Source organism: Chiloscyllium plagiosum, unplaced genomic scaffold, assembly GCF_037043375.1.
Source record: "Chiloscyllium plagiosum isolate Xiang-an unplaced genomic scaffold, Cpla_swu_hap1 HiC_scaffold_6, whole genome shotgun sequence".
NCBI classification, from domain to species: domain Eukaryota; kingdom Metazoa; phylum Chordata; class Chondrichthyes; order Orectolobiformes; family Hemiscylliidae; genus Chiloscyllium; species Chiloscyllium plagiosum.
In genome coordinates, this window is record NW_028270144.1 from 31,076,383 (window position 1) to 31,101,125 (window position 24,743).

The 24,743-nt window shown below is 41.4% G+C and overlaps 1 protein-coding gene and 1 long non-coding RNA gene across 2 annotated transcripts in view; both read right to left on the bottom strand.

Moving 5' to 3' along the window:
- The window catches only part of LOC122550533 (uncharacterized), a 210,877-nt gene extending 190,173 nt beyond the window's left edge, over positions 1–20,704 (bottom strand). Inside the window, exon 1 of the long non-coding RNA XR_015757407.1 lies at positions 19,802–20,704. This is a non-coding gene — a long non-coding RNA (uncharacterized LOC122550533). The remainder of the gene's footprint in view (positions 1–19,801) is intronic.
- Positions 17,849–19,429, bottom strand: LOC122550532 (BTB/POZ domain-containing protein KCTD12). The gene has a single exon (XM_043691405.2). It carries the CDS (start codon positions 19,137–19,139, stop codon positions 18,273–18,275), a length of 867 nt encoding a protein of 288 aa, XP_043547340.1. The 5' UTR covers positions 19,140–19,429; the 3' UTR covers positions 17,849–18,272.
- Positions 20,705–24,743: the final 4,039 nt, after the last annotated feature.

A 24,743-nucleotide genomic window follows, 5' to 3' on the forward strand; every position in this document is an offset into this window, starting at 1 on the left:
CACGCATGGCGTGTTGCTGCCTAGTCTCTTGCACAGGGAGCGCACTTAGCAAGTGCTCACTGTGTCAATCCCTTTGAACTAATGGGGGATGGGGCAGAGCTACAGCAATACTGCAGGTCCTTTACACACAAGTGTGTGTCTCTGCCCAGAAACAAACCCTGAGACAGAGAGAGGGAGCAAGGCAGGCGAGAGAGGAAACAGGAAACTTCAGAAAACTCCGCACCCCAGAGGAGAGACATTGAATCTACTAACTAAATAATCAATTATCCGAACAATTTAGTGCCCGCCCATCTCAAACTCCTCATTTCTGGAATCAATCTAGTGAACATCTTCTGAACTGCTTATGAAGAAGTTAATTCCCTTCTCAGGTAAGGGGACCAAAATTAAATGCAATACTCCAGGTGCGGTCTCACTAATGTATTGTACAATTTCAGCAACACATCCCTCCTGTTATATTCTATTCCTTGTGGAATCAATGCTGAAATTTCATTGGCCTTCCATATTACCTGCTGTACTGACTAGCTTTCTGTAAGTCATACCTGAGGACACACGGATCCTTCCACAGTGAAAGAATTTGAAGTTTCTCCCCATTAAGAAAAGGTGACAATAATAACATTGGCTATCTAGAAAAGAACAAAAAATGTATCCAAGAGACAGCGAAAGAATTATATCTCATAAAACCATTTAAATTTTTAAGTATGCACAGACAGAATGATATGAGATTCACGTAGTGAAAAAAATGTATGTAAAGTTGGTATTTCATAGTAACAAGATGTGCAGTGTTCTTTACAAGTCAATGAAGTATGTTTACAGTGCAATCATCGTTATAATGCATGAGAGAGTTAAAGATCTGTTATTCACTTACATCCATCATAGCAGTCACAGAGAACCAGCAAGATAAATAAATGTTTAAATTTGATCACTACTCAAATTAATGGAAAATGCCACTGAAAACCTGTGTCCAGTTGGCAGAGAGAGGTCCCCAGCATCACAGATACCAATCTTCAGCCAATTCAACTCACTCCATCAAGCAACAGCTGAAAGCACAGGATCCTACAAAGGCTATACCACAATTCCAGCAATAGTGAGGGCAGCACGGTGGCTCAGTGGTTCTCACTGCTGCCTCACAGCACCAGGGACCCAGGTTCAATTACAGCCTAGGGCGAATGTCTTTGTGGAGTTTGCACGTTCTCCCAGTATCTGTGTGTGTTTCCTCCCACAATCCAAAAGCATGTGCAGGTTAGGTGAACTGACCATGCTAAATTGCCCATAGTGTTCATGGATGTGTGGGTTAGGTGCATCGGTCAGGGGTAAATGTAGGTTAATGGGGAATGGTTTGGATGGGGTACTCTTTGGAAGGTTGGTGTGGACTTGTTTAAAACAGCACCTTCCAAGAACTGTGACCACTTTCCTCTACTACGATATATGCAGCAGATACATGAGAGCACCACCATCTGCAAGTTCCCCTCCAAGCCACTCACCATCCTGACTGGGAAATATGTCAGTGTTCCCTCATTGTCACTGGGTCAAAAGCCTGTAAACTCCTTATCTAACAGCATTGTGAGTCTTTCTAAACTGAATGGACTGCAGCAGTTGATGAAGATGAACCACACTTTGGCATGGGCAGTTAGGGATAGGGTATAAATGCTGGACCAAATAATGAAGCCCACAAACTACGAATTAATATGGACAATGCTCACAGACTGCACTGTTACTCTTTCATTTTTAAAAAATGCGATGAAAAGAACAATAAAGATTCGGACTTCGATATTAAAAGCTGAAGTAATTGTTCATGAGTTTTCTGACCAAAGGAAAGTGCAAACAGCAACCTGCACTCTTTAGCAAGGGTGAGGTAAGGAGGCAGGTCCTGAATCCAGGCTGCTGGAATGTGATCCATCAAACCTTCTGCCTTTGGCGCTAATATGATCCAGGAGAAAGTGAGGACTGCAGATGCTGGAGATCAGAATCGAGAACCTTGGAAAAGCACAGCAGGTCAGGCAGCATCCGAGGAGCAGGACAATCAATGTTTTGGGCATAAGCCCTTCTTAAGCCCTTCCTGATGCCCAAAACATCAATTTTCCTGCTCCTCAGATGCTGCCTGACCTGCTGGGCTTTTCCAGCACCACACTCTTGACTCACATTCCCATCTATCCCCATGCTCACCCCTATAATGCAAAAAGGTAGTTGGACAAGAAAATTGGTAACCTGCCCACCATACATAAATAAATACTGAAGGGTCAATTGAGTTTACAAAAAACAGTTGACTCTAATATTTTGCCAGCCAAGTCATAAAGCACTTGGCATGATTTACAAAAAAAGACGAGTGGGATTTTTGCTTTCTTAAACGGAAATTTTAAAAGCCAGGAAAGAAAGGGGTACTACTTTGGGTTGAGCGTGTCCATTGCTTACCATGACCACTACCCCAAGAAGATAGTGACACTCTCTTTTCTGCCTCAATGTATTTTAAAAAGTCACCATCTTTCCTGTGCTGTAAAAAGAATCCTGCCCAACTTCCCCAAAATTGGCTCATTCAGAGATCCATCAGATTCACCTTCATGGACCTGCAGGGACTGTCTGGGCTGTCAGTCACTCAGGTTTGCCAACAGTTCCTGTGGATGGGACTTGCTCCAGTGAAGGACCTCCCAGTAGGTGGCTTGTTGTCGGGTCAGCACAGAAAAGGGTTGAGAAAATATTGACTGGTTTCAAGAAGGTGATTGATATAGTTATAGAGCCATACAGCCATACAGATGTACAGCACAGAAACAGAACCTTTGGTCCAACTTGTCCATGTCGACCAGATATCCCAACCTAATCTAGTCCCATTTGCAAGCACTTGGCCCATATCCCTCTAATCCCTTCCTATTCATATACGCATCTGGATGCCTTTCAAATGTTGTAATTGCACCAGCCTCCATCACTTCCTCTGGCAACTCATTACATACACGGACTACCCTCTGTGTGAAAAAGCTGCTCATTAGGTCCCTTTTAAATCTTTCCCCTCTCATCTTATACACATGCCCTCTAGTTTTGGACTCCCCTACCCTGGCGAAAGATCTTGAAAGTTCACCCTATCCATGTCCCTCATGATTTTATAAACTTCTATAAAGTCACACCTCCGCCTCCACCATGCCAAGGAAAACAGCCCTAGCCTATTCAACTTCTCCCTGTAGCTCAATCCGTCCAACTCTGGCGACAGCCTTGTAAATATTTTCTGAACTCTTGAAAGTTTCACAACATCCTTCCCATAGCAGGGAGCCCAGAACTGAATGCAGTATTCCAAAGGTGTCCAATGTCCTAACCAATGTCCTGTACAGCAAATGACATGACCTTCCAACTCCTATACTCAATGCACTGATGAACAAAGGCAAGCATACCAAACACCTTCTTCACTACTCTGTCTACCTATGGTTCCACTTTCTTCAAGTTTGTTCTGCCATTCAATATGATCATGGTTGATCAACTATCTCAATGCCATGTTCCTTCTTTCTCCCCATAATCATTGATGCCTTTATATCTAAATATTTATTAATCTTGTTTGAGAATATAATCAGTGACTTGGCCTCCACAGAGAAACTTTTCTGTGGCAGAGAGGTTTACAGGTTCACTATCCATTGAGTGAAGACAATTTCCTTCACCTCAGTCCTAAACAACCTACTTTGTACTTTAAAACTGTGACCCCTGGTTCTAGATTTCCCAATTATCACAACAACCATTAAATCATGGTAAAAGAGGAATGAAGGAAGTAGTATTTGAGTTTGAGAGGTGGAAAGTAAAGGGGAAAGGATGACCAAGGGCATGATCAAAGAGATAGCATTTTCAAGGAAGAGATACAATGAGGTTTGTGGAGGGAATTCCACAGATTAAGGTCTAGATAACTTCATCCACAGCCACCAATTTGTAGCAAAGGAATGGGAGAAGAGGCCAGAGTTGGAGGAACATAGAATTTTCAAAGGTCTGCAGAGCTGGAGAAATTTGCAGGGACTTTGAAAGAGTGAGTTGTACAGAATGAAATGAATTCTTGGAAACACATTTGAACTTGCTGGTTTGGCAAAATTTGTTAAAAAATAAAGCTTGGTCTGGTCGATTTCTAAACATCTCAGACAGCAAACTATCAAATCATAAATTCACCTTGAAAAGATATTGAAAAGAATAGAGTAGCAAAGACAGTTTTTATTTCTTTCTGAGCTTGTTGAGTAGTTGCCATTTCCACTTTCATAAACTTTTGAAAGCAAAAGAGAATTGTGACCTACGTTGCACAACAGGCAAGTCATATCTTTAACTTTAATTTAGTTTTAGCACAGGAAAATCAAAGTTTTGGATGTCTTGTGCATTTTTCAAAACTCACTGCCAATCCACCCATTTTCCAGCAATTTAATTTGTATTGTCAAAGTTGAGAGACATTGAGAAAGCAGCAATTTGTATCAGCAATGTAACTCATGTCTGCAACATCAGAATTAAAGCAAATAAAAGATATGCTTGATTCATTTTTATTTTACAGTAACTGGAAAACTTTCCACAAATCAATAATGTTGTAACATACATGGATCGACTGGATTAATGACAGCCTCAATGTTCAAAGACAAGGCTGTTATAAATATTTCTTCATTCCAAAGCTTTGTTTTATTAACCTGTAACCTAGCCAAAATTCAGATTTTAAATCTGTGAAATCTAGTCAGCAAATCACAAGCTGTTACAATAGTTGCTGAGCTCCTGATTCATTCACTCATCACATTTCCAAATAATTGTAAAATATCAACCAGGTTGCTTGGTTGGTTATGACAGCGAAACTGTTAACATTCACTATCATTACTCAACTGAAACTGACAGAAACTTCAGCAATTTCACATGTGCAGGATAGTGTGGAAAGCCAGAAGTTGCTGTCAATGGTTTTATCCTTCTACAGATGGTGTGCGAATAAGGTTTCCCTCCAGGCTGCAATCAGTACCAAATGTATAAATTGATGGGAACTTCCATTCTTAACATTGTTTCACTATTTTTAAAAAAACCTTGACAAAATTACACCTTGCTGAATGAAGTATGACAATGTTTTTTTGTTAATAGCATACTAACGTTATCATTACTGTTAAACGCCCCCACTGGTTCTGAAAAAAATAATTTTCTCTTTGTGAAGTATCAAATATCTCCATTATAATAAAACAATATGCATTTTTAAGGTAAGAAAGAATTGTTGATGAAACTGTAGAAGATGAAAGCTGTGAATTAGTTCACTTCACAAGCAAACCACAGCAGTTTTTGAATTTGAAAGACTTTGAGCCCATAGGCAGGTATTTAGGTAAGTCTGGAACTGCCTATTTTTCACACATTACAAACAGACGGTCAAACAGAAGTGAAAGCTGTATAGTTAAAGGCATTTTAAACAAAGCACTATATTCAGTAGTGTGACTGCGGCTTTGAGTTGAGATACTCAGTTGACAAGGTAGAAACCATTGTGCTTTGCAGTACGTAACTGTAGAGTTATTTGCATAAAGTCAAGCCATTATGGAACTGGAGGAGGAAGATATCTTGCTGACTAATGCTTTGTATTGACTTGGCTGGAATCATCCTACAATATATGGAGTGTCCCAATCCAGAAAGTGATTAATTTCCTTTATTTCCAGATAATTGCTTGAAGTTTCTGGAAGCAGTGGTCTTATTCATTTTGTATTTGATTGTACAAACTGATAAGTATTCAAATAGAATCATAGATTCATAGAGATGTACAGAACAGAAACAGACCCTTTGGTCCATGCCCACCAGATATCCCAACCCAATCTAGTCCCACCTTCCAGTACCTGGCCCATATCCCTCCAAAACCTTCCTAATCATATACCCATCCAGATGCCTTTTAAATGTTGCAATTGTACTAACCTCCACCACTTCCTCTGGCAGTTCATTCCATACACGTACCATCGTCTGCGTGAAAAAAGTTGCCCCTTAGGTCTCTTTTATATCTTTTCCCTCTCATCCTAAACCTCTGCCCTCTAGTTCTGGACTCCCTCACCCCAGGGAAAAGACTTTGTCTATTTATCCTATCCATGCCCCTCATGATTTTATAAAACTCTATGAAGTCACCCCTCAGCCTCTGATGCTCCTGGGAAAACATCCCCAGCCTATTCATCCTCTCCCTGTAGCTCCAAACCTGGCAACATCCTTGTAAATCTTTTCTGAACCCTTTCAAGTTTCACAATATCCTTCCGACAGGAAGGAGACCAGAATTGCACACAATATTCCAACAATGGCCTAACCAAAGTCCTGTACAGCACAACATGATCTCCCAACTTCTGTACTCAATACTCTGACCGATAAAGGAAAGCATACCAACCACCTTCTTCACTATCCTATCTACCTGTCACTCCACTTTCAAGGAACTCTAAACCTGCACTCCAAGGTCTCTTTGTTCAATGACATTCCCTAGGACCTTACCATTAAGTGTGTAAGTCCTGCTAAGAGCACCTTGCATTTATCCAAATTATCTTAACTCCATCTGCCACTCCTCAGCACATTGGCCCATCTGATCAAGATCCCATTGTAATCTGAGGTAACCTTTTTCGCTGTCCACTACACCTCCAATTTTGGTGTCATCTGAAAACTTACTAATGATACGTCTTATGTTCACATCCAAATCATTTATATAAATGATGAAAAGCAGAGGACCCAGCACTGATCCTTGTGGCACTCCACTGGTCACAGGCCTCCAGTCTGAAAAACAACCCTCCACCACCACCTTCTGTCTTCGAGCTTTGAGCCAGTTCTGTATCCCAATGGCTAGTTCTCTCTGTATTCCATGAGATCTAACCTTGCTAACCAGTGTCCCATGGGAAACCTTGTCTATAAAATAAGTTAAGCAAGTTAATACAGTTATTTTTAAACAGCAGTTTAAGATCTATCTCCTTGTGTCGTGTCGGCATTAAGATCCCATGTGATATAAATTAGCAGAAGAAACCAAAAAAAAAGATAGATTCTGGGATTTGTCTCTGTGGGATGGTTGAAGTTCCAGTTTTTTTGCATAGTTATTCAATTGAAACCATCCAAGCAAGTGGAGAGTAATCTATCACGCTCCTGACTGACACTTTCTGGGAGGTATTAAAAATTTGAAGAGTCAGGATGTCAATTACCTTTCATAGAAATCTGAGCCACTGACCTACCCTTTTAGCTACAGTAGACTACAGGCTGGTCCAGTTCAGTTTCTGATCAATGGTAGTCCCAGGATGTTAATAGTGGAGGATTCATGAATATTAATACCACTAAATGACAAACTTGGCACTTAGCAGCCCAAGTATTGTCCAGATCTTTCTAAGTTACAAATCACACAACACCAGGTTATAGTCCAACAGGTTTATTTGGAAGCACTAGCTTTTGGAACGCTGCTCCTTCATTAGCTAGATGTGGAGCAGGACCATAAGACACAGAATTTACAGTAAAAGATTATAGTATCATGCAACTGAAATGATATATTGAACAAACCCAGATTTGTTCGTAAGTCTTTCATCTTTTAGAATGGGTTGCAGGTTTCAGTTCATTAATACATAAATCCCAGAACTTCTTTTAAGTCACATTCTCGAGAGAACTTAATGTTTTATATTTAAAAAATTGACATCTCAGCTGAGACAATGCGTTAAGGTTGTGAAGTTAGAGTCTGTCTGTATCCCAATCTTGAGTCAGACTGGTTCTATTCCCAAAGTGGAATTTATAAAGTATTACATGGATTGACTGCCTGTATTAACTGCCTGCAGATTGTGTATTTTTTGAGCAAAATAGAATGTATCTGCAAATATAATTCTGCAAATATAAATTCACTCCATAGACTTATATGTGTCTGCGTGTGCATGAGAGCGCGAGAGAGTGCGTGTGTGCATGTGAGGGTGTGTGTGTGAGAGAGTGTGTGTTTGCATGCTTGGTAAAGTGCGAGTGTGGGTGTGATGGGGTATAAGCCTGTGAGAGGGCACGTGTGTGAGTGAGAGTGATGGGGGTGTACGTGTGTGTGTGTGTGAGAGACAGTGTATATGAGATATTGTCTGCATGAGTGTGCAAGTATGTAAGAGTGTGTGCGAGAGAGAGTGTATAGTGTATAACGTAGTGAGGTCACCTGTAGTGTGACATGAACCCAAGATTCTGGTTGAGGCCATCCTCATGGGTACCGAACTTGGCTATCGGCCTCTGCTTTGCATTGTTGCCTATCCCAAAGTCTGCCTTGGAGGATGGTCACCAAAGAAATGAGGCCAAATGTCTCTGACTGCTGAAGTGTTCCCCAACTGGGAGGGAACACCTCTGTCTGGTGATTGTTGTGCGGTGTTCATTCATCTGTTGTTGTAGCTTCTGTTTGATCTCACCAATGTACCATGCCTTGGGGCATCCTTGCCTACAGTGATGAGATAGACAACATTGACCAAGTCACATGAGTACTTGCCACATACACAGTAGGTGGTGTCCCCACGTATAATGGTGGTATCCTGATTCCTGATGAAGGGCTTTTGCCTGAAATGCCGATTCTCCTGCTCCTTGGATGCTGCCCAACCTGCTGTGCTTTTCCAGCACCATACTCTCGACTCTAATCTTCAGCATCTGCAGTCCTCACTTTTGCCCCGTTTAAGATTTGGCAGCTATTTAAAAGCAAGAAGTGGAGAGATTGGGAAGGTCTTGGCGAGGTACTCATTCTCATCAATAATGTGTTGCAGGCTGTGAAGAACATGGTATAGTTTTTCAGCTCCTGGGAAGTACTGGACAATGAAGGGTACCCTATCGGTTGCAACCTGTGTCTGTCTCCTGAGGATGTCATTATAGTTTCTCGCTGTGGCACATCGGAACTGGTGATCGATGAGTTGTGCATTAATAGGGCATCCTTGAGCACCTTCAGGTGTCCATCATGTTCCTCTTCATCTGAACAGATTCTGTGTATGAGTAGGGCTTGTCCATAGGGGATGGCTATTTTAATATGTTTATGGTGGAAGCTAGAGACGTGTAGCCTTTCTAGTCAGTGGAATCATGGATTTTGGATTGAGTTAACATTTTTTTTGAGAGTGTGTTGCTGGATAAGCACAGCAGGTCAGGCAGCATCTGAAGAGCAGAAAAAACAATGTTTCAGGCTGGAACCCTTCATCAGGAATCTTTTTTTTGCAAAGTCTTTGAAGGAGAGAGAGAGAGATTTTGCTTATTGAAGTTTTTCTGAAGGTTTGCATCCCAACTGCTCTTTCATATCTGTGTAACTGTTACTTAAATCAAACCACAAGGGGTTACTGGATGGTCATTTTTTTCAAGATACCTTGTACCATCATGTCTCCCAAAAGTGTCAAAATCTGGCCTCTTTAAAAAAAGGTATGGCTTTGTGTAACCATTAAGAAATCACAGGGTTCTATTTTCTTTCAAAATAATTTTGAATTTTTCACAAAAAAAATCATGTTTCATTCTTTGCAACAATGTCTTCCAAGCTTCCAGTTTAAATTTCCATATAAATATCTGTATGGCCAACAGATCCTCGTAACTGTTTAATTTTGAGTTTTTAGATCCCATTTGAAATCTCTCCCATTTACTATATGTAATATCACACAATACAAATAAAGATGTAACTCAGGAATAAATGCATTTTTATTACCATCCTGCACAATCTCTTTTGAAATGGAAAGAATGAATTTTTACAGGATAGAATCTCTAAAACACTTGCTTACAGATGGTGATATGAAGCAGATATGAATTAGTCAAATTTGTGTAATATAATAAGGAAAACATTGATTACTTTTGGAAATTTATTTAGGATATGAAGAAAATGTTTTGATTACTCTCCCTTTTCTCACTCCCTATTGATTAAAACTAAATAACTATGTAACTATTATGAGCCCCATACAATTGAATCACTTCACTGACCAAATTTCAAAACAAAATACAAACTATTGTCCTAAGAATAAAATACTTGTTGGCATGCCACAATGGGTTGGAGAAATTTCAAATGATTTCCTTCTTGTCACATGCTTGTTCTTGAACAGTTAACTGTTTCCATTCAGAACAGCCATTACCCCTATAATGCAGATCCTCTTATGATGTGCCACTTATAACCTATCAAAGTAATTGAAGCAATTGTTGATTGACTACAGATGTTAATCTGTGAGGCTGACACCATAAGACTCTAAGACCACCATATGCATGTCCAGCAGTCTCTTAAATGTCCCCAATGACCTCGTTTCCACAACTGCTGCTGGCAATGCATTCCATGCTCTCTCAACTCTCTGTGTAAAGAACCCACCTCTGACATCCCCCCTATACTTTCCTCCAACCAAAAAAAAGAGGAAAAAAAAGACTCTAAGACCATGAGACAAAGGAATAGAAGTAGGAGTGCAGGTCATAGTTCCTTGAAAATGGAGTCGCAGGTAGACAGGGTAGTGAAGAAGGCATTTGATACACTTACATTTATTGGTCAGTACAATGAGTACAGGAGTTGGGAGGTCATGTTGCTATTGTACAGTACATTGGTTAGGCAACTTTTGGAATACTTTGTTCAATTCTGGTCTCCCAGCTATAGAAAAATGTTAGACTTTAAAGAGTTCAAAAAAGATTTACAAGGATGTTGCCAGGGTTGGAGGCCTTAAGTTAAAGGGAGCTGTTCAATAAGCTGTGGCTATTTTCTCTGAAGTGCCTATTTTCTCTGAAGCTCCTGAAGCCGAGAGGTGACCGTATAGAAGTTTATAAAATCATGAGGGCAGGGATAAGTAAATAGTCAAGGCCTTTTTGCCAGGGTAGGGGAGTCCAAAGCTACAGGGCATAAGTTTAAGGTGAGAGGGAAAAGATTTAAAAGGGACCTCGAGGGCAACTTTTCCATGCAGAGGGTAGAATGAACTGCCAGAGGAAATGGTGGTAGCTGGTACAATTATAACACTGGAAAGGCATTTGGATGGGTACATGAATAGGAGGGGTTTGGAGGTACGTGGGCCAAATGCTGGAAAATTGAACTAAATTAATTTAGGATATCTGTTTGGCATGGACAAGTTGTACCGAAGGGTATGTTTCCATGCTGTAAATCTCTATGACTCCATGGCTAAGTCAGCCTTTCAATCCAACGAGTCTACTCCACCATTCAATGAGATCATGCCTGATCTAATAATCCTTAACTTCACTATCCTGCCTTTTCCCCATAACCCTTGAATCCCTGAATGATTAAAAATCTGTCTATCTCCCCTTGAACATACTTAAAGTACCAACCTCTATAGCTTTCTGCAGTAGAGAATTCTATAGAGTGCATACTCTCTGACAGGTTAAATTCCTTCTCATCTCTGTCTCACATGTGCAGCAGCTCACTCTGAGATTATGCCCTCTGACCTTAGCCTATCCCACAAGAGCATAACCCTTCCACATCTGGCCTGTCAAGTTAACTAAGAACCTTGTTTCAATTAGATTGCCTCTCTTTTTTTCTACATTCCAATGAATACAAGTCTACTCAGCCTCTCTCCCCTCCACACCCAGCGTCAACCAAGTCAACATTCTCTGAACTGCCTCCAATGCCTGTGTATTTTTCCTTTGATAAAGGGTCCAAAAGTGTTCACAATATTCAATCCATGGTCTGATTAGAGTTTTGTATAGTTTTAGCAAAGCCTCCCCATTTTTATACTCCATTCCCTTTGAAGGTATACAAATTAGGCCTAATATTTCTAGAATTTCAAAGATTAAGAGAAGATCTGATTGATGTCTTAAAGATATTGACAGGAAAAGATAGGGGAGATAAAGATTAACTATTTATACTGGTTGGGTATTCTAGAAGTAGGGAGTTTAGTCTGAGAATTAGGCCAGACTTTTCAGGATAGATGTAGGAAGCACTTCTATATACAAAGGGTGGTAGATTTTTGAAACTCTCTTCCACAAATGGCAGTAGATTCTGGATAGGTTGTCAGTTTTAAATCTGGTTAATTTTTTTGTTGAGCAGCGGCATTAAGGAATATGGGCCAAATGCAGGTATAGGGAATTAGGCCACTGATCAGCCATGATCTCATTCAATGGTGGAACAGACTTGAGGGGCTGAATGGCCTTATGTTCCCAAAAAAAGGCCACATTCCATTTGCCTTCCCTATTACCTGCTGAACTCAGATGCAAACTTTTTGTGATTAATGGGCACGGAGTCCCAAATCCCTCTGTTCTGTAACTTGCTGCAGTCTTTCAGCTCCTGTATTCTTCCTGCCTAAGTACATGCCTCACATTTCTCCACATCTGCCAAACTCTTGCCCACTTTAGCCAATTGAAGCACAAGGAGAACCAGAAGACAAAGAGCACATTTGGGACTCAAGTCATTTTTTTTAGCACCATGGCCGGGTACTTCAAACTATGATGTAAATTCCCAATAATTGTACAAGAGAGCAAGTCTTTTACATTCCTGCTTCATCTTTTGGTGGTACAACAGCTCAGGTGAGATCAGGGTGCACTATAGTAAGGGCCTGTTAGCAGGTCTACAAAAAAGATGATGTGATTGAAAAAGGAACCACTACAATAACATCTACTAGGAAACCTCAGAATGGTACACTGAGGTATAATTGCCTGCTCTGTTTGGTAATCTTTGCTGGCTTTGTAGTTATTTCATACCAAAAACAGTATCTATCCCATTGATCATCTGCTAACACCTTAATTCCCCAGTTATAACATTTAATCTTCCAAATTGGAAAGGTCAACATTTTCTTTTCTCTTTTGCTCACCACAGTTGGATGAATGTGGCATTCTTTAGGAATCAAATAGAAACCCAGTGGGGAAAAAAATGGAAAAGTAAAATAGTAATACTTGGAATTGAATATACTGGTTGTTCTGGACTTCCATTTTGAAGCACACAGAATGAATTGAACCAATTGAACCAAAAGGTTTTTTTCTTTGATTTTGGTTTTGATTTGATTTGATTTGATTTATTACTGTCACATGTACCCAAGTACAGTGAAAAGTTTTGTTTTGCATGCAGCACAGGCAAATCATATAAGAAAGTGTGTAGGAACAGAACAAAGATTACAATCTGCAAAGCTGCAAAGAAGGTGCACAAAGAGATTGAGATCATTCTGGGAATGCACTTGCATGAAAAGTATGAGCACAACTCTATCATGGGATCACAGTAGTCTCATTTTAATCTAGCATCCCTACTCTCAAAATTCCTTGAGACTGATTGCAAATAGATGTCACTTGGAAAAGACAAACAATACAATCTACAAAAGGTATTAAAATCTACTTTTTACTAAATTATGAAATGATGTAATTTCATTCATAATATTCTTGGTTAATCTTTTGGGATATAGGTGGTTTTGGACGAGTCTGACTTGCTAATAGAAGAATTGACTTTTCACATTTAGTGCTTCCTTAGCATTGACCAACTTCAACAAAATTATGCAATATTTCCTGTTACAGAACTGAAACTTAAAAATATCCACCAAAATAGCTTTGGAGGGTTTATGCAATGCAAGTTAACTAGTTTTACGTTTCTGCTTTAATAGCATTTTTTGCCAAAATAGCTTTGAAGCGTTAAGGAAATGCAAGTTAACTAGTTTAACATTTCTGCGTTATCTCACTGCGTTTTAAAACAAATGGGGGGGGGGGGGGGGTAATCAAACATTTCAAAAGGTGCAGCAACTTTGAAAAGCGCAAGGAATCTTGAAGTATGGTTACAGTGATGCGCTTTTTGGTCAATGTACAAGAATGCTCTAATCAAAACATTCTTCAGTAGCACTGCCACCACAGTCACTCTATTACGGCTACCGATCTTGTCTCTGCAGCACTTAGGTCGCGCCTCCGCTCGCTGACCCACAACCACCCTTTCTGGTCTACACTTCTCTCTCGATTTGCCACGCCTGCTCCCTTCTACTCACTCTCTCACACCGAAGATTCAAAAGGAGCAGCAAGAAAAAGGAAGCTGCAGAAGGAAGTTGCAAGCAGCGAGTTGAGGAAGGGGACAGCGAGCGGCTTGGAGCAAGGTGGGGCAGCGGGGAAAGGAGGAAGAGGGCTCAGAGGTGGAGCCGGAGGCGTTAAACAGCAAAGCAGAGATTCTGGGCATCGAGACAGAAAGCGGCGAGTAGGTTAATACAGCACCGTAAACTATTGAGAAATAGTAACAACTTGGTCAGCATGAGTCACTAAGAGAGGCTGACGTACACTTAGGTTCAAGGAAATGACTAGGTTTGCTCAAATGAAAATTTCAGGCCAGGAACATAACCCACTCTAAGTACTCTTGTGGGAAAGTGGCTTTCGTTTAGCGTGCCGTTTTACGCATTTGGAAGACCGAACGAGCAATTACTGCAGTACACTTCCTGCCTGTACTAATGTAACCTGGCCCTAATTCTTTATCGCAAAGAAGTATGGTCGTGATCATTGATAAGGGGAAGAAGCGGCACTTTAGTTTTCCTGCTCTGATCAAGAGTGAAAAGTCTGAAACGCTGATGGAGTGAACCAGGATTCCCTGTATTTACTTTGCTTGATTATTCCAACAATTAATCATTTCATAAACAAAAATTACACCTGTTTTTATTCTCATTCATTTTACGTTCCCTGATCCTGATCTTTGAAGTGCTATGCTGTGTTTATCTTCCCTTTCCAATTCGATCAGTTAACGAAACTACTTGATTGCCATCTTTAAGGGTATGCACTTGTTCAGCTTATTAATAGTACATTAATCTTAGGAAACAGTTCAAGACAATATAAATTTCCATGTTTTGTGACAAAAGGACACTCCTGTGTTTCTTGACTTCGTTTTAATTTTTCTGAACAAAATACAAATTCCATCTTTGCAGATTGTAAAGCGTTTCTTTCAGCCAGCAAACATTAGACTTGTTAGGAACTCAGTTTAGGCATTGTGAGGTATTTGGCACACAATGAAAGGATTCATTTCACTGGGAAAGCTTGAAAATATTTCTGCCAACCAACTATTTAGCTATATAAGGAACTACAGAGTTCCCACAGCAAACGCCTGTGTAGTACTTTGCCACATGGCTGAGATATCATTAAGTAATTTGCTCCTATCATTAAGTAAAATTGAACTGAAACAGAAGAGACATCAGAGGTGTTTAATTTACGTAACAGTTTAATTATTAAATTGTAATGATCTAGCAGATACATTGTGCTTTGTAGTTTCTCAAACAGTATGGCTTTCTTTCAGTGTTTCTGTTCCTGCAAACACCAATTCAAAGTTCAGCCTTTGTCACATCATCAAAATAAATGTGAACTGTTGTTTGACCAACAATTATCAGTTTCTCTTGTGAGCATAGCACTGGATTGTCTCAGATTAAGACAAAGTTCTCCATTACATTGAAATTTCTGCCAACCCACATGGTTCCTCCTGGCTGACAGTCACAGCCCAGAATAAAATCAAAATGTTCCTGCTTTAGCACAACCTTTGATTAACGAATGTCGTTCCTATCCGCATGACAGGATACTTGAAATTGATTTATATTTTCTCACATTGTTAAACATATTATTAAACAAAAACAAATATGTCTGCAAATAAGCATTTAACAGCTGATCCCACAATTCACCTAGCCTGACACTCCGTCTGCTTTGTAAATGAAATGATCTTTCTCTCCACTTCCACAGTATCTGTGGGAATGAGACAAGACATTTACAACGGCTGTTTCAAAGGTATAGTACCACTGGATTCCCATTCTATTATTCACAAGTTACTGATCAACAATGACAGTGGAAAATACGTCTGTTAAGATGCTACAAATTCAACAATTTCAGATTACTTTGAAGATACAATTGCCAAAGTATATTTTTATACCTTTCAATTTTAAACCTGTTCTTAACTGTATGCAGCTTGTAATTTACATTGAATTTACCACTGTTACATTATTTGCCTATAATGATTGCAGATTGTGTGCAAATTGTGAAACTTTATTAATGTGTTCATTTCCATTTCACCCTTCCTCTTTGGCCTGTAATCCTTGCACAATAACCTGTGAAAAGCAAATGACCTAGATTGTATAACTCTATCAATGCCATTGTGTCAGCAGTTATTTGGGTGATGCCTGAGAATACTTATTCATCCTTCCCTCTTTGTGGACCTCCATTTGATGCCTTCAACGCAACTCAACTAAGATAAGGAACAATGTCAGAAATGAAGCTGGCAAATGAATTTATATTGTAGCACTCCAACAGAATCTGTTTTAATAAGACATTGGATTTCCATCCTTGGTGTGAAAATAGATTTTTATATTTTAAAATGTTACTAATTAGTAGTTAATAATGATCCATTTGGAAAATCATACTTCAAAAATTCATAATTAGGTACATTTCAGTACATTATTCTTGAATGGAAGCTAAATGTATTTGACTGCAAGATTGAAGCCAGCCTCCGAGTTCATGGTATTCCTTCTTGTCATTGAGTAATATGTTTACAAATATTAAGTGGAAAAAATAAATTAGCACTACTACAGAGATTTACCACAAAAACAGATGTAAATCTCACAGGTTTTCATGATTTGGAAAGCTGGTGTGGACATTTCAGCTGTTAATCATAAAATATTGGGTAAATGGATTTGCTAGAAGTGATATCAAATTTAATGATAAGGATTATTGATTATGATTGCAGATTTTGAGATTATCCACTGATTAGATGAGTTACAACAAGTAAAGTCTTAAACTTAATCCATGGTTGCTTCTGAGTTGGTCACTCTAACTCTACTGAGAAATGCACCTTGGCCCTCTCCACACACAACACTTAGCTGTTAACAGTCACCACCAAGCTTTGCTGATGAGCAATGGTCACTTGGCTAAAGCTATTGAATCAGAGCCCTGTAAAGTGTCAATACATCAGTAGCCAATGGACAGAAGAACATTGGCAAAAAAAGCTGACCATCAAAGATAATCCTGTGACTGATCCAAAACCAATGTTTATTGCAAATGTTGCTGATTTCTAAGTAACTGTAATTTCTACAAGAATTCAGAATTCTCTTGCTAATTTCTGAAATCCTTCCAATTTACATGCCTCTTGACCTCTTCTGGTCCCTAACCATCTACTGTCATCCATTTATTGTATGAAACTTCTTGTTCCACTTATTACCAGTCCTTTGTTAACATTTCAAGGCCTGGGCAGTATATTTTTCTCTGGTCTTTAGTTTGATACACTACAGAATATTTTGCTGTTTATTTTACAAGTTAAAAAAGTAAGTTCCAAACATCAAACATGTGCATTATTGGACTTTAGTTACAATTCTAAATACTAAAGAGGATGGGGATGATTTACTTAGCTGTATTCAGTAGAACCTATAGCTGATAGAATAATATAATTTGTAATGCAAGCTTTTCAGCTGTCTTGTGATATCTTTCATCTACAGAAAGCATTAAGTGAGGAAGGGAAACTTCCTGCTCTATGGATGGAAACTTTTTGCACTTCGACACAAAATAACTTCAGTTCTACAATAATTTGCAGCAAAAAAAAAGGAAAATGTGTTTAAAGGAAAAAGAAACAGGACTATCTAAAAAAAATTACCAACGTTGAGAATCTCTGCTTATAGTGTTTAAGGTTTAATTTTTGCTAATGTTATTTCCAAAATGGCAGACAACATTTGAGAGGTTGCAGCTAGTTCAGGCACTATAAACTAGTCCACGCTAAACACAACATGGCAAGATTACCTTTTGCGTGTTTATAAACAATGTGCTTACAATTTACAATCGAAAGATTCTCTTTTTTAAAACTTTATGTCATCAGTTTTTTGTACTAGAGTTGGGGTGCAAACAGAATACTATGCAAACAGATGCCTATAGTATTTACCACGCTGATCATGGGCATCTCCGGAGACTGCCTCTCTCCCCTGAATAACTATACCCGAAAAGCGACCATCCCGAGAGACTTGGTGGGAGAAGTTAGTGACTACAGAACCCACCCTGTAATAAATTAAACAAGGGAGACTGCTGAGTACGGAACATTTATTCTTGCTGTGCACCTCCATACCAGTGGAATAAAATTACCTAAATGTTATCGCTCTGTGCTAATGGGTTGCTTCTAATCGCAGTCGCTAAAAGGACGCTATTTCAATCACAGCTTCCAGCAGCAACGCTTTTTTCCCCCCCAGCTGTCACACTGTTGGGATGTGTCAGGATCGTCGGTTGGCAATACCTGCTGAAAGTCTTAACCACACCGCTGATGGTCTCACTACACTGTCCTACAGTACTCACACAAAAGGGAAAGGTTAAGGTAAAGGTCTGTTCCGACGTGGTGGCTAGTCACATAATTCTCCCCCCAGTTCCTTTGGCAGGACAGGCACCATGGCACTGAAGAGAGAGGTTCATTTGTGAGGGAAGGGGGTCGATCTTTTTTCGCGGTCCCGGTGGATTCACCCCCTGCAGAAGACGTACTCGGTGTAACTGGTCCAGATCTTGTCCTCTCCCTGGTCGCTGGCATAGGCACAGGTTCCGGTGGAGCTGCACGCCAGCATGTGGAAACCAGCCTCCGCCAACAAGTCAAACGCCTGCTCCAGGAAGTTGAACTTGAGGTAGTAACGGGACGTGTACCTCTCGGGGGGACGGTCGGGGTCCCTGCTCTCGTTCAGGGTCTCGCCGAAGACCTCTTTGGCCAAGGAGGTCTTGCCGCACACGGTAATCCTGGCCACCCTCCGGAACTTGGCGTCCGCCTGGCAGTCCCGGCCGATGGTGTACGACCCCCGGTAACCCACGGTGATGTAGCCGGACCTCCGGGCCGGGGGGCAGCTGTCCGAGGACGAGCTGGCCGGGCTGGCGGGCACCGTGACCGAGCTGGAGGAGGCGGCCAGGCGGGGCTTGGCGCTGCAGGGCGGACCCTTGCTCCCTCCGTCCGGCCAGCTGTCCTCGCTGGGCGGCGTGGGCTGCTCCAGCTGCTGGCTGAGCAGGCGGACCAGCTCCCGGAGCTGGAAGTACTCCGCCTCCCGCAGCAGCCGGCTCCTCTCCGGGAAGTAGTCGGGCAGCACCAGCCTCAGGTCCCGCATGTAATCCAGGACGTAGCGGAACAAGAAGCCGTCCCGGTCCAGGAAGAAGCGACCCTTGCTGTCCTTGGGCAACTCCTGCGGGGAGCTGCGGCTAAACATGTCCCAGAGCAGGGAGTCCGGCACCGCCACCAAAGTGCGGTGGCGGGTCACATAGACCTGCCCGCCCACGTTCAGCTCCACCACGGCCGGGAAAGGAGACTCTCCGTCCGCGAGTTCGCACAGGCTGTCCGCTAGAGCCATTTCCAAGCGGAGAGGCAGAGACTGAAGAGAGCGAGGTTGGCTCCTATAGTCCCCTCCCTCCTCCCTCCCTACCTACTCCACACACACTGTCTGCTGCCGGTGCACTGCTGCTTTATGTAAAGATGCGGGAGGAAGAGGGTTTTTTTTGTTGAGTCGGGCTGGGTGTGTGACGTTGGATCTCAGCAAATCAACAAGTTGCAAGAAGAGGGTTGACTCTTCCTCCTCCACCACCCCCCTCCCCGACAAAAAAAATACAGAAATGTAGGCGCTGCATCAAACTAGGAAGTCACGTTGGGAAACTTCTCCGGCTTTCTGTTGTTTCTCCTTTGCCGCTTTTCAAAGCAACTCCTTGGACCGACAGCAACGCCCCGCCCCGGTCACAGGGGCTGCGCTGCATGTGTCATGTTCACTGTACTCCAGCATAACTCTGGTCACTGCCTTCCCTACCCCGCCCCACTCCCCCCTACCCAGTCTGAGATACTAGGTAGCAGACATCGATAGCAGACGTTTTACAAAACACACACACACACACACATATTATGCACACATGAGGTTTGCAAAAGCGTATGGTGGTGAACAATCCTCCAAACAGTTCGGTAAAGTTGATCACGATGTTTATTATTTCAACATCCTGATTTTTTTAAACACGCGAGCGTACATACCCTGCTTCAGAGGACGTTGCAAGTCGGCACTGCGTACATATCATTGCGGCTGGATCGAGCGCAGCTTCGCCCAGATTTCAGAAGGAAAAATTGTCACCCGATCCTCTTGCATATGTGATTTGGAGATGCCGGTGTTGGACTGGGGTACGCAGTTAAAAATCACACAACACCAGGCTATAGTCCAACAGGTTTAATTGGAAGCACACTAGCTTTCGAAGCGACGCTCCTCTTGCATATAGCGTTCGCTAGAAGCTTAGCGATGCACTATCACAACTTCCATCCAGCTTTGACCGTGTGCAGGTCACTAACTTGCCAGATTTAAAGAAGTCATATCGGACTGCAAACGATCGCTGTTTCCCCCTTCTCTCTTCACAGAAGCGGCCGGATGCGCCGACTTTCTCCAGCACTTTCTCGTTGTTACTTGCACACGCAAAAACAAATTGCCCCTTCCTGCTGTGGTTTGCTTTACTGTCAATACCACCGCTGTCAAACTGAACCTAAACCAGAGACTTGCGAAAGAGAAAAACAAGCTTTCCTCTTTATTTATCCATTCGTTTATGTTAAATTACAAACAGTGGATGGATCTTTAATATCTCCCAATTCCATCTTCCTCGAAAAAGTTTTCTCTTCACCGTGGAGTTTGCGAGCCCTCTAGTGGATTAAAAAATAATATGGAGAAAGTCTTCTTGATGGAGGATGCGAGTAACATCCCACCAGCAGCCATAAAGCAGGAAAGACTGTAGAAGGAAGATCATATTGCTGAGATATGGAGGTGCCGGTGATGGACTGGGATGGGGAAAATTAAAAATCACCCAACAACAGGGTATTGTCCAACAGGCTTATTTAGAAGCAGGAAGTTTACTACGTAGAAACAGAAGTCGGCCATTCGATCCATCGAGTGTGTTCTGATACCTTAGCTGCTCTGAAAACCATAGAATCCCGTGGAAGCAGGCCATTGGACTCAATGGGCCTTAGAGTGTGGTGCTGGAAATGCACAGCAGGTCAAGCAGCTTCCAACAGAGTCCACACCGACCCTCTGAAGAGTATTCCACCCATATCCACCCCATCCTTGTAACCCCCACCCATTAACCATGGCTAATCCACCTAGCCTGTACATTATGACGTGATTAGATTCCCTACAATATGGAAACAGGCCCTTTGGCAACAAGTCCACACCAACCCTCCAAAGAGTAACCCAACCAGACCAACTCCCATACCCGGTGTTTAGCCTTGACTAATGCACCTAACACAATGGGAAATTTAGCATGGTCAATTCACCTGACCTGCACATCTTTGGATTATAGGAGGAAACTGGGGAAACCCACACAGACAGTTACTCAAGGGTGAAATTGAACTGCAAGGTAGCAGTACGAGCCACTGAGCATTGCACCAACTTCACTTTCTCGCCTTTTCTCCATTCCCTTCCTGATTAGAAAATGTCTTTCTCAGCCTTGATATTCTTATTGACCCAGCTTTGACAGCCCTCTACAGTAAAGAATTCAGAGCCATTACACTCAGATTAAAACAAAATCATCCTTGTCCCTGTCTTAAATGGGTGACTCTTCACTCTCAGATTCTGTTCTCTGGTCCTAAACTCTCTCACAAGATGAAACATGCTCCCCCCATCAAGCTCCCTAAGAATCTTATTTGTTTTGATAATGTTTCATAATATGAAACTGCAATGAGTAAAATTCCAACCTACTCAATCTGCCCTTGTATGCTCTGTTCACAAGATTAACCTAGTAAACATTCTCTGGACTGCCTCCAAAACTTGGTTATCTGTATTTGGATAAGGAAACCAGAAGTGTTCACACTATTCCAGCTGTGATCAGTCCAGTGCCTTAGTTTTAGCAGGACTTCCCAGTTTTTCTACTTGATTCCCCTTGAAATAAAGGCCAATGTACCATTTGTCATCTCTATAACCTGTTAAACTTGAATTTTAGCATTTTGTGATTCGTGTGGTAGGACCCTCAAATCCCTTTGTGCTCCAGCTTTCTGCAGTTTTTCCCTTTAAAATAACACTCAGCTGTTCAGTTCTTCCTGCGTAAGTTCATAACCTCATGTTTTCTCACATTATATTCCATCTGGAAATTTTTTGCCCATTCAGTTAACCTCTCAATATTTTTCTGTATCCTCACTACTTGCCTACTGTACCTATCTTGTGTCATCTGCAAATATGGTGATTTTAACATTCAGTTAAAAATCACAACACCAAGTTATAGTCGAACAGGTTTATTTGGAAGCACTAGCTTTTGAAGCACTGCTCCTGCTTCAGATGGAAGAAGGAGCAGTGCTCTGAAAGCTAGTGCTTCCAAATTAAACCTGTTGGACTATAACCTGGTGTTGTATGATTTTTAACTTTGTCTACTCCAGTCCAACACCATCTCCTCCACATCATAGTACATTCAGTTTCTTCATCCAAATTAGTAATATATATTCTAAATAATTGTGGTCTCAGTACTGTTCCCCGTGGCACTCAACTTGTCATAGTTTGCTATCCAGAAAACGTCCCCTTTATTCCAAATCTCCACTGCTCTTTTCTATTATCCTTACTTCTAATTATATAGAGATTTGCTACTCACAGACCCACATACTCGCAAAGTTGGCTCCAATTTGTTTTTCTACAGTGAAAGGTTGTGCAGACTTTTGTAATAGATGGGTGTCCCTATTATTGTGCTATCTACATTTTTGTGTTAACCGCAGGAGGCCCATGCCACTATCCTCTGTGGATTCGGTTTACTTTGGGCTCTTACCAAGTAGCGTTATCCATGGTATATTATCGAATGCTTTTTGGAAATGCAAAATATTTTACTTTCATTGCTTTTCCTTTATCTACCTCCTGGTTACCTCCTCAAAGAACCGTAATACATTTGTCATGCTTGATTTTCACTTCATGAAGCCATGTTGAGTCTGGTTGGTTTTATTTGCACTTCTAAATGCTCTGCTATTTTATTCTTTATAATAGACTCTAAAATTTTCCCAAATACACATGCTAACTTCCTATAGTTATCTGTTTTTGTCTGTCTTTTAAATAAGGGTGTTACATGGGCAGTTTTGCAATCCTATGCCAGAAATCAAGAATTCTTGGAAGATTATTACCAATGCATTAACAATCTCGGTAGTTACTTTCTTTCACATACTCGAATGCAACACATCAGGTCCAGGAGGCTTATTGGTCATCAGCCCCATTTGTTTACCCAGTACTTATGATGGTTATTTCCTTACCACCCCCCTCGCTGATGCCCCACCTTTGGCACTTTCATTATTTAATATATTTTGGATTGCTATAAGTATCCCCTAATGTGAAGACTGATACAAACCATTTGATCAACCCCTCTGCCATTTCCTCGCTCCCCATTGTTATTTCCCTAGCCTCATTCTCAAAGGGCCCAAAGTTCACTGTTGTCTCTTTACATATTTGAAAAAACTTTTACTGACAATGTTAATGTTAAATGTAAACCCAGATACATTATGATTGGTGCTTAACTGTTCTCTGGGCAATTAGAGATGGGCGATAAATCCTGGCTTAGTCAGCCATGCCCCTGCCTCAAGAACAAATTTGTAAATAACTTCATGTAGTAGGCAGCAAATTGGCATGGATAAAAGATAGGCTAGCCAATAGCAAGCAGAAAAGGACTTCTAAACAAAAAACTCCCTTCCCTTTCTCAACATCTCTGTTTCTATTTTTGGGGATAGGGTGACTGATACCCAGTACAAACACAGCAACTCCCAGAGTTACCGAGACTATACATTCTCTCTTCCTGCTTCCTGTGAGGACTCCATTTCATTCTCCCAGTTTTTCTATCTCTGTTGCGTCTATCGTGATAATGTCCACCTTTTTTCTCAACCAACAATTCCTCCCAGTGGTTGACAGGGCCTTCGGCCGTGTCCAACTTATTTCCCGCACTTCTACCCATCCCCTTTCCTCCCTCCCTCCCATAGCAACGATAGTGTCTCCCTGTCCTCACAGTCTATCCAAAGGAACATAAGCCACCATTTCCATTACCTCCAGTGGGATGCCACCACCAGAGACACATTCTCCTCTCTTCTCCTGCCAGCATTTTGCAGGGACTGCTCCCTCCGGGACATCCTGGTCCAGTCCTCCCTTCCCACAATTCCATAACATCTTCCCACGCAATCGCAGAAGTTGGAACACCTGATGCTTTACTTCCTCCCTTCGCACTATCAAAAGCCCTAGACACACCTTCCAGGTGAAGCAACAATTTACCTGCGCTTCATTCAATCTCATCTTCTGTTTTCACTGCTCACAATGTTGTCTCCTCTACTTTGGGGAGATGAACTCCAGATTAGATGATTGCTTTAATTAAAAACTTCATTCTGTTTAAAACAAATGACCGTGAGCTTCCGTTTGCCTGACACTTCAATGGACCACCATGTTACCATGCCAATATTTCTGATTTGGGTCTGTTGCAGTGTTCCAGTGAGCCTCAGCGCAAGTTCGAAGAACAGCACCTCACCTTCCACAGAGGTACCATACAGCCTTCAGGACTTAATATTGAGTTTAACAATGTCAGAATCTGAACACCTTCTTCTATGTCAGTTACTATTCATTGGACTATTATTTAAATGGTGAAAAATTGAAGCATGCTGCTATGCAGAGGTTTCTGGGTACCCTTGTGCATGAATCACAAAAGATTGGTTTTCAGGTGCAGCAGTTTGTTAAGAAGATAAATTGAATATTGTCCTTCATTGCTTGGAGGAACAGAGTTTAAAAATAGGGAGATTATGCTGCAGCTGTACAGGATGCTTTTGAGGCCACATCGAGAGTACGGTGTACAATTTTGGTCTCCTAACTTGAGAAAGGATGCATTGGCCCTGAAGGGGGGTGCAGCAGAGGTTCACTCGGTTGATTCTGGAATCAAGAGGGTTGGCTTATGAGGAGAGATTGAGTAGACTGGGACCCTAATCATTGGAAGTGAGA

Bases quoted from the DNA above. Each gene is read 5' to 3' on its own strand.
- LOC122550532 (XM_043691405.2), bottom strand. From the start codon at position 19,139: ATGGCTCTAGCGGACAGCCTGTGCGAACTCGCGGACGGAGAGTCTCCT.